At 42.9% G+C, this 10,116-nt stretch overlaps 1 protein-coding gene across 2 annotated transcripts in view; it reads right to left on the bottom strand.

Annotated features, from left to right (window-relative positions):
• Positions 1–360: 360 nt before the first annotated feature.
• Positions 361–10,116, bottom strand: part of LOC311137088 (periphilin-1-like) — a 32,204-nt gene continuing 22,448 nt past the window's right edge. For both annotated transcript variants that reach the window (XM_084171421.1, XM_084171420.1), the window contains one exon: positions 361–768. In XM_084171421.1, the coding sequence (XP_084027547.1) occupies positions 577–768 (192 nt within the window). In that variant the 3' untranslated portion in view covers positions 361–576. The remainder of the gene's footprint in view (positions 769–10,116) is intronic.

The following is a 10,116-nucleotide window of genomic DNA, read 5'->3' as shown; positions in this document are numbered from 1 at the left end:
GAGAAGAAATGACTGCTGGACATGAGGTTTAAAGGAACCACACCTGAATTGTCTTCTCAAGTCTGAAATCTATATAACAGCACAAAAAAAAATAACAAAAAAAATATATATATACATATATGAACCCTCTAAAGTGACCTCAAATTCGATAAAATATATATTCTCAAATAAGCATGTTTCCAATTATAAAATCAACAATTTTTCTTTTAGTTTACAATTGTTAGTTTTTTCTTCAAAATGTACTTGAATATCTTGGCAGGGTCATGTTTCGGAGGACACATGGCTCTTGACCTTCGCCTCTCCCGAGTCCGTACGGGAGTTGCAGTGATGGGACAAGACTGTAACTACCAATTTGGATATCACAAAATTGGGGAGAAAAAGGAGTAAAAGTCAAAATAATTTACAAAAACAAAAAAACTAAATTGGTACTTCAATATGAATATGATTTCTTCTTAATGGCACAGTGTGGAGAGGATGCCACACTAGGTTGCCTCCTCACAGTCTCTATACCACCACACAAACTCCACCTCTGGTCCATCAGTTCCTGCACGTAATAAGGGCTTCGTGGTTCCCCCCTCACATTGACGGTTTGGGCTTTATGACCTGGTCCAGCTCTATGATAAAGTGTCGGAGGTCGTCAAGACAACGCTCCCTGATCTCAATCAGATTGTCTTTCAGAGGGTTCTGGAGCAGCTTCTCCAGACTAGGCTCCTTGACCACCAGCATCTTGACAACCGTGCCAAACGTCTCGCAGTCCCGCTTGTATAGCTAGAGACACACACAGCAACAAATCATTACATTAGAAATGTGTACAAACCATAAAGTGAACAATGTTCTGAAACATAGTAGTACTTAGTAAAATAACTTCATTAATACCAAGGGAAATTGATTGATCATCACCACATAGTCGACAATACGAAGTACAAAGGCAGACATGGATAAGAGCGTCTGCTAAATGACGTAAATGTAAATCAATCAATAAATGTTAACAAACTATTAAAACAATCAACACATGCACTATTAGAAGCAGGAGAAGCCAGCGTCTTACACAAATACAACTGAACAAAGTTGTGCAGTGACACCTTTGCTTCAAAGTGTATTTAATAGCTGTAGCACAAGTAGCGAACACAGTTTTTATGGGTTCAGACCTAGTCCTTGTTCCAACACTTCACTGTGAACTTCATGAACCCACATTTCTGGCAAGTAGGTGTATTCAACGAAACAGGTGTGTGCATGTGTGTGAGAGCGAGCCGATGTGTGTGTGTGTCCAACCATCCATTGGAACAGAAGGGAGTGAAGGTGTTATATTAAGAGTCTGTTAGCGTTAGCTGCTCAGTTCTTTCACACCACATGGTAACAAAACAGGCCCTCAGGTCCAGCAGGCAGCTCTGGTTTACTACCACACTAGAAAGGGCTGTTAACCTCTATTAAAGCAGGGCTGGGGTCCCAGCCAGGTGCTAGCCCATTGGGCACTAGGTCTTTAACACCTGGGGGTTGAAGTGAACAGACCCACTATGTGTGTGTGTCCCCTTATTTGATCCTTCCTGGAGGTCAGCAGTCAGCAGGTCTGGCCCTGGCTTTCACACCAAAGTGCCTTATGAAGTGCCCTTACAAAGGGAGCAGTCTGGGACAAGGGTTCAGCTGTGGGTTTCAGTGGATTCTAACAAGTCTCCTCTGAAGTGTACTATGAAAGTGCCCTATGGAGTGCTCTTCCAAAGAGAGGGCACAGGGAGCTCAAGGGTTCAGCTAATCTAATCCTGCCAAGTTTCCACAGTCCTCACCACTCTTCAGAGCATATTGAAAATGCTTGATGAAAGTTCACTGGAGCTGGCTGGTGGTAAGTTTAACTTTACTGTTGCTTTTAGCACCAATAAACACTTTATACCATGTGTGTAATGTGCTTTGAATTCAAGCCTTGGTTATTTAGTCACTCTAAAATAATCACAATAACTGTATGCTAGCTTCATTAAAGATAGAAAGTATTTTGTAGTCACTGAGCTGCAGTAGTCTCAAACTATTTTTAGTCAGTGGCAAACTTTTTTCCAGTGGTAAAAGCTGTTTCATTACAGGAATAACATTTTACATTTACATTTTAGTCATTTAGCAGACGCTTTTATCCAGAGCGACTTACAGTTAGTGAGTGCATACGTTGTATTTTTTTCAACATACTGGCCCCCCGTGGGAATCGAACCCACAACCCTGGCGTTGCAAGCGCCATGCTCTACCAACTGAGCTACAGGGGGCCATTCTCCGCATCAATTTCACAGAACAGCAAGAGATTCCTGTGACCTATTTCTTTACAGTAGTGATCTAATCAAGAAGTCCCAGGATGCTTCCTTAAGAGGTAAAAAAGTATGTCATGTTAAGACCCTGTAGCCATTTTGTGAATCTGGGCTTTAGTATTCTTGTTTTCTACTTTAGAACAACTTAAGCAAAGAAAATGTGTACTTTTTCAGATGTGTTATCTTCTGACTGCACAAACTAAATATATGAGTTGCAGAGTGGTCTAAGGACAGCTGGGCTTGACCATATAAAATTAGGCCTTGTTCCAGGACACTTTCAGCTAGGAGCAAAAAAGTGTGTGTGTGGGAGGTGAGTCTGACAATGCGGTACAGATAAAGAGGAGGATGTGATGTTTATGATGCTGTAACTCACAGGTTCAGAACAGGACATACTGTATCCTGGATGAAACATGGTCACTAGCAAACAACCACAGGGCTCTCAGAAGGCCAAACTGACAGAGAGAGACTGTTCTACACAATAGTGAATAATAACAAGCAAATTCCAGGTACAGTAACTACAAAAGCACAGAAATAAGTAATGCTGCTCATTGACTGACCATTTGGCCTATATTGTGGTTTAAGCGCATCTTGAGCCATATGCTACTGACGATTCCTGTTCACGAACTGTCACCAAGCACAACTACCACCTGAGGGATTTTTTACGCTAGGGTGGGGTAGAGCAAAGTTAGGCAAACTAGGTAAAGACAGTTAAGTGAAATTATACACACTCCACCATACTCTCCAGTGAGACTAAATGAGGGGTCTCTCTTCTCTGCTCTACCTGCTAATTAACTAAATTAAAAGAGCATCAATGCCTCCAGACGTCTCAAGGTCTCCAGCAGCATTCTCTCTCATCAGTCTCCCTCTCCCCCTCTCGCTTGTCTGAGTCTCTCCTCCACCCTGAAAATAACCCCCAGCTCAGCTCAGATCAACTAGCTGCAGCATGTTGAGGTAGTTAACCCAGACACAGCTATCTGCTCATTCCCGCATCTCTAACCCACATTCTCCTCCCTGTAGACTGCCCTTAGAACTGGAGCAGAACTGCTATGACCTGCAGAGGTGTTTTGCCGATGTAGACAAGATTCTAGAACACATAACCGGGTTAGATTCTAGAGAGAAAATTCGACACGATTGTAGAGTAAAACCTGCGCACAAAGTACCAACAAAAAAAACAGACAAAAATATATGTGGCATATGTTGGCCTGAGAGACTGATGCTTTAATGTCTGTGGCCCATCATGTCAACCGTAGCCACTGGGCGACAATGACAGTATGAAAAAAAAAAAAAGCTTAATAATGGATGCACTCACTAACTGTAAGTCGGTCTGGATAAGAGCGTCTGCTAAATGACTAAAATTATTAAAAAATTTACAGGCACCACCCACAGGGAAGTGAAAGACTAGGAACACACTGTGTTGCCAAGTAAGCCCAGGGTCAAGTTCCTCTTTCAACAACATTCTCCTACAAGTCAAAGAGGGACAAATCGTTTCTACTTCATTTGGAACAGTTTTACCAAACATGGAATATACACTGAGTGTACAAAACATTAGGAACACTTTCCTAATATTGAGTCGCAACCCCCACTTTTGCCCTCAGAACAGCCTCAATTCGTCGAGGCATGGACTCTACAAGGTGTCAAAAGTGTTCTAGAGCTATGCTGGCCCATGTTGACCCCAATGCTTCCCACAGTTGGCTGGATGTCCTTTGGGTGGTAGACCATTCTTGATGCACACGGGAAACTGTTGAGCGTGAAAAACCCAGCAGCGTTGCAATTCTTGACACTCAAACCGGTGTGCCTGGCACCTACTACCATACCCCGCTCAAGGCACTTAAAGCTTTTGTCTTTCCCATTCACCCTCTGAATACACAATCCATGTCTCAATTGTCTCAAGACTTAAAAATCATTATTTAACCTGTTTCCTCCTCTTCATCTACACTGATTGAAGTTGATTTAACAAGTGACATCAATAAGGGATCATAGCTTTCACCTGGATTCACCTGGTCAGTCTGTCATGGAAAGAGCAGGTGTTCCTAATGTTTTGTACACTCAGTGCAAATCATATAGTCCTATTACAGCAAAACTGAATTCAGGTGACTTTCAGCACTATACATTGACAATTGTAAATGTAGGCTAACTAACTTGAATTCTGAGCTTTCTTTGTTTAACTCAGAGGGAATAAGCATAACTGTGAAGAGAGAAGAATTGGTTCCATGTTTAAAGATGCATAAAGAAACCAGTAACATTAACAAGACAAAGGCATGCAGCGCAGTGTCACATCTCATAGTACCCACTACTCACCATTAGGGCTGTGGCGGTCATGACATTTTGTCAGCCGGTGATTGTCATGCAAATAACTGCCGGTCTCATGGTAATAACCGTTAATTAACATAAACACGTTTAGCATCTCCTGGCTTCCACGCATAGCCTACAAGCCATTGATGCAGACCTTTGGAACATCTACATTTTAAAATGTATAATAAATCAATTTAATATAGCCTACACTATCACAATGAATCCATTATTTATTTTAGACAGGTCTAAAGAAACATGACACAAAGAAAATGTTGTCTATTTCAGAAGAACAGAATAGAACACTGAGTTGTCCTTATGTTAGGTCCTGATCTGGCTATGCCATATGGCTGTGGGCTACACTAGTTCATTTACCATACAAGATTTGCTTAGAATTCCATGGCATTATTTTATAGTATGAAGAATATGAACATAGCTGAATAAAATAGAAAGGATATTTTCTCCAAACGATTTCTGAGTGCTATATGCTTAATTTAGAGTTATTTCTGCAACTTTAGTTGTGATACAAACGTTGGGCTATACGTTTAGATTTTTAATACATTCTAAAGCTGCATGATGCGACACTTCATCAGTCTCTCATTCACAATTTGACAAGCACTTGATAATAGTCTCACCAGGACTTGAATTTTACGACAGCATCCCCCTTGTGTGGCCGTAATGCACCCCAAAAAATCAATGCCTTTTGCAGCCAAAGTGGGCGTTAAGCCCTTGGGCTGAATATAATCATTATAATTCCCTTCTGCAATTAGCGGTAAAACACTGTTCTCAAAAGTGACCGCAAATGTGATTATGCATGTAATTATGCATGTATGCTTTATTATAAAATGTGAATTTTTATGGTGAAAATTATCTCCTCCAAACTTGAAACTCACACCTATGTATGCCAGTTAGGCTCTACACCGGTTGTAAAGCGGATTAATGTGCTTAATTTTATTTGGCCACTTTAGTTGTGACACAAACCTTAACAAAACATATAGGCCTACGGGCTAGGCTACATGATGTGTACAACTATGATTTGAAAAAGTTGCAATAAAAGGCATGCGCTGTTTCCTGCCTTACTGCACACGCTGGGCATCATTCACAAGTGATAATATATCATTCACAAGTGATAGGCTAATCTAGTCTTTACAAATACTAAATAATATACAGCTGTGGAAAAAATTAAGAGAAAACTGCAAATGTTTCTTAAATCAGCACCTCTACATGTATGACAGCCATTCCATTCCAGTGTCTGTTGAATTCCAACACAGGCACACCTCATTCTACTGAATTAGGTACTGATTAGGTGATCACCTGAACCAAATATTATTTAACGAGGAAAAGTATAAAAACCACTGCTGTGGTCATCACTATCCTTTTGACCAGCTGGATGGCAAAAACAGTGCTAATAGTACCTCAAAAGTAATATTAAATCAAAAAATAACTATTAACCATGCCAAAAGAGTTGAAAAGGAAAGTTTTGAGTGAGGAAAAGAAGGGTTCAATTCTGGCTTTACTGGCAGAGGGATACAGTGAGATGGCGGTTCATAAGAACAAGGTCAAGCAGCAGACATTGGGGACAACAAAGCTACAGACCGGCAGAGGGCGAAAACGACTCTACTGACCGGGATGACCGCCAACTCATTCGAATGTCACTCAACAACCGTAGGATGACATCAAGTGACCTACAAAAACAATGGCAAACGGCAGCTGGGGTGAAGTGCACGGCGAGGACGGTTCGAAACAGGCTCCTAGGGGCAGGGCTGAAGTCGTGCAAAGCTAGAAAAAAGCCCTTCATCAATTAGATGCAAAGAAGAGCCAGGCTGAGGTTTGCAAAAGACCATAAGGATTAGACCGTAGAGGACTGGAGTAAGGTCATCTTACATTTACATTTTAGTCATTTAGCAGACGCTCTTATCCAGAGCGACTTACAGGAGCAATTAGGGTTAAGTGCCTTGCTCAAGGGCACAGACAGATTTTTCACCTAGTCGGCTTGGGATTAGAACCAGCGACCTTTCGGTTACTGCCACAACGCTCTTAACCACTAAGCTACCTGCCTCAAACTTCTCTGATGAGTCCAATTTTCAGCTTTGCCCAACACCTGGTCGTCTAATGGTTAGACAGAGACCTGGAGAGGCCTACAAGCCACAGTGTCTCGCACCCACTGTGAAATTTGGTGGAGGATCGGTGATGATCTGGGGGTGCTTCAGCAAGGCTGGAATCGGGCAGATGTGTCTTTGTGAAGGACAAGCCATCAAACAAAGCCGAGCTGCTTGAATTTTTGCGCCAGGAGTGGCATAAAGTCACCCAACATCAATGTGAAAGACTGGTGGAGAGCATGCCAAGACGCATGAAAGCTGTGATTGAAAAATCAGGGTTATTCCATCAAATATTGATTTCTGAACTCTTCCTGCCAGACAGGTAGGCTATACTCCTGTTGTAAAACAAAGCAAAGTGCTTAATATTAGGAAAGTTGAGAAATAAATATAGTAGGCCTAGCCTATAGAAAGCTGATGGGATCCTCTTTTTAATAGAGGCCATCAAAACTGTTTTCTCATTCAATTGCATAGCCTATAGAAATGAATTCATGGACTCTCATGAAGTGTTTGATTTGATTTTTGATGACATTTGCATTGCTGTCAGAGTGATTAGAGGGACAATAGAGTGCTGAGTACCAGGCAGTTAGCACGTTTGGTAGGCTACTAATGACCATCAGCAGCATCAGAGCTTGGAGAAGGAATTTGACTGCGGTCATGACTCGTGACCGCTGGTGTGGCGGTAATACGGTCTCCGTAACAGACCTACTCACCATTTACTTAGAGATGATTATGTTTGCCATTTTTCAAAACAAAACCTTCCCTAAACTTTTCCCAAACTACAGTGTGTTGACAGTGATTACATTTTCATTTCTTTACTTCCTATATACACTTCTTCTACATGCTTTGAAGCTTTGAGGAGGAAGAAGTGGGAATGGGTGAAAAAAGGGCCTTGTGATGAACAATGAAATCAAAATTAAATACATTTCCCTAGACATCACTGGAGCTTAAAAAAAAACTTTATTAAGGACGCACAAACACCCTTGGAGTGTTTCTATGTGTGTGAGAGGAAGAGTGTCACACTGTATTTATAACAATAGAGAGTATTTTAGGGAGTAGTGTTTCCTCAAACTGTACTGTGAACTCTCAGACAGAACCGGTCCCTGGTTACTTAACCAAACAGGAAGGGTGGTTTGACCCGAACCTGCTCTCCCTCTCTGTGTGTGTGTGTGTGTGTGTGTGTGTGTGTGTGTGTGTGTTTTTTTTGCCTGGGTTCCCTCCCTACCTCCCAGCGGAGGGAGCCAGGGACTGATCTCCAGACCTGATACTAGAGAGAGGTAGGGCCACACAGGATGGTTTAAGAAGCCATGGCTGAGAAAGGGGATGAAGGGATGAGGGGGCGTTTGGAGCAGACATGGAGGTCTGAATTATGGGGGTACAGTGGGTGTGTGTGTTTGTATGCGTGTAAGCGTAACGGATACAGAGTTGGGGGTTTCGTCTTTAGAAGATTTTACATCCAGAACTCACAAAGCTGTGATTCTATACTGGAGCTCTGCTCAAATGAGCCCTGATGCAGGCAGAGAGGCAGGGGTCCTGAGCTAATAAGGGAAGTGGAGTAATGAGTGGATATAATGACTGGAGGGCCTGGTACACATTAGAGGATATTATTTAAACAGCCATTTAAATCACTCAGCCTGGACTGGATGCAGACCGGACTGGACCGCTTAGTCTGAGTCCCAAATGGCACCCTATTCCCTTTATAGTGTACTACTCTGGTCAAAAGTAGTGCACTGTATTGGGAATAGGGTGTCATTTGGGAAGCAGACGCCCTCTGAGGGACTAACAGGGAAGACATTGATAAGTTTAGTTTACACTGATTGAAATAATGAATGGAGGGACTCTTCCGAAAATCAGTGCCAGCAACGTTGGTCTCGATACTCAAATTCAGTTAAATCGTTTCTGATATTTAATCTAGGTTTCTAACCAAAATGTAAATAGTCGTACATCCATCCTCCAAATATCTGAGGAACACCTGTAGGCTAATGCTTTACGGTGTAGTACCATCAACCAAATTGGAGAAGATGGGATACAGGCTTACAAGTTCAAGGGTTGCTGCTAGCTTGTTATCTGTTTAATTTGATTGTCATTTTCAAAAGTAATTCCGCTAATGTAACACAGGAGCCTTCCGAGAGGAAGTTACAGGAACTTAGCATAAATAAAATGTCTCCGTTTTCTCATTTGCTTTCCTAGCCCGTAATCAGCCACATATTACATAGGTACGGTAGCCCTACAGTGCTGTATTTTGAGAACATGAACCAGACATAACAAACATCTCCAGACCTGACTGACCCCAATGAGTATCCCAATCGTATGGAGAGTTGTGTATATTTCTAGACTTCATCCCTCAGTCTCACTGAAAATGTGCTCATTCAAAACAGCCTCCTCTGAAGATCAGTATAGGACATAAAGGAGTGATAAAGGAGTGAGTGCTCATGGCTCAGGGGTGATGTGGTTAGTAACGGGCAGTCTCTTCCCTCCATGTGGAGTTGAATAAACAGCTATGGACAGGAGCCATCGCACTAAATCAGCCTCAATGGAGGTCAGAACCTCGTGCCAGTGCCCAGCCCCATCCTCATCCCATCCCAAACCCTATCCCCAGCTCCAGACTTTGTCTGCCCCAACCACATCCCTAGTGTTAGCCACATCTCTATTCCCATCCCCAGCCCTGTACCCCAGCCACATCCCCATGCAAACCCAGCTCAATTCCCAATCCCATTTATCTTGGTTTCCATTTGGTCTGGTGAGTTTGGCTTGGCCCTCCACTGTACAGGGATGGGGGATCAGACTGCATTTGGCTAAGGTCAATACAGATGTTACAAGCCGGTACCTCTCCACACAACTGCTGTTGTGACCTGGTTAGGAAATGGCAGGGTAAGCATGTGTGTGTTATGTGTGCGTACGCATGTGTGTAATGGCAAAAGAAGTACCCACACCGTGGGTGGCCTGCCAGAATCCTGCAGGGCAATTCCTGCCCTGGTTTAACGGGAACAGATAAGTGGTAGTGCAGCACAGTGTGTGTGTGTGTGTGTGTGTGTGTGTGGAGGGAAGGGCCGGGCTGGCAGACTCAAATAGCAGGCCCTGTGTAGAGCGTCACAACCAGAGATGCTTAAGTCCTTTCTGCCAACTCATCCTCCCCCTCTCATCTTCCCTCCCTCCCTGTGCTCTCGCTCTCCCTGCCAAATCAAAATGATGTTTCCCAAGCTGCCATTCGCAGGCAAATAGGGCTTCAGAGAGCCACTAATCCAAATGGAGGAACGGTTCAGGCCTAGGAGTCGGACTAGAGATAGCAGTCTTGCACAGGTCCATTTTTTGGAGCCGCACCTGCCCCACATCAATTCCAAGCCCCACCCGATACCCGACATCAGGACTAGGGATGCACATTTTGGTCAATTTTGCTGCAGACTAATTGACCCTCATTAACCGATCAACAAACGGTTACATTTAAAAAA

Source organism: Coregonus lavaretus (genome assembly GCF_964263955.1).
Source record: "Coregonus lavaretus genome assembly, chromosome: 11".
NCBI classification, from domain to species: Eukaryota; Metazoa; Chordata; class Actinopteri; order Salmoniformes; family Salmonidae; genus Coregonus; species Coregonus lavaretus.
The sequence above is the reverse complement of the archived record's forward strand: the minus strand, read 5'-3'. Positions and strand labels throughout refer to the sequence as shown.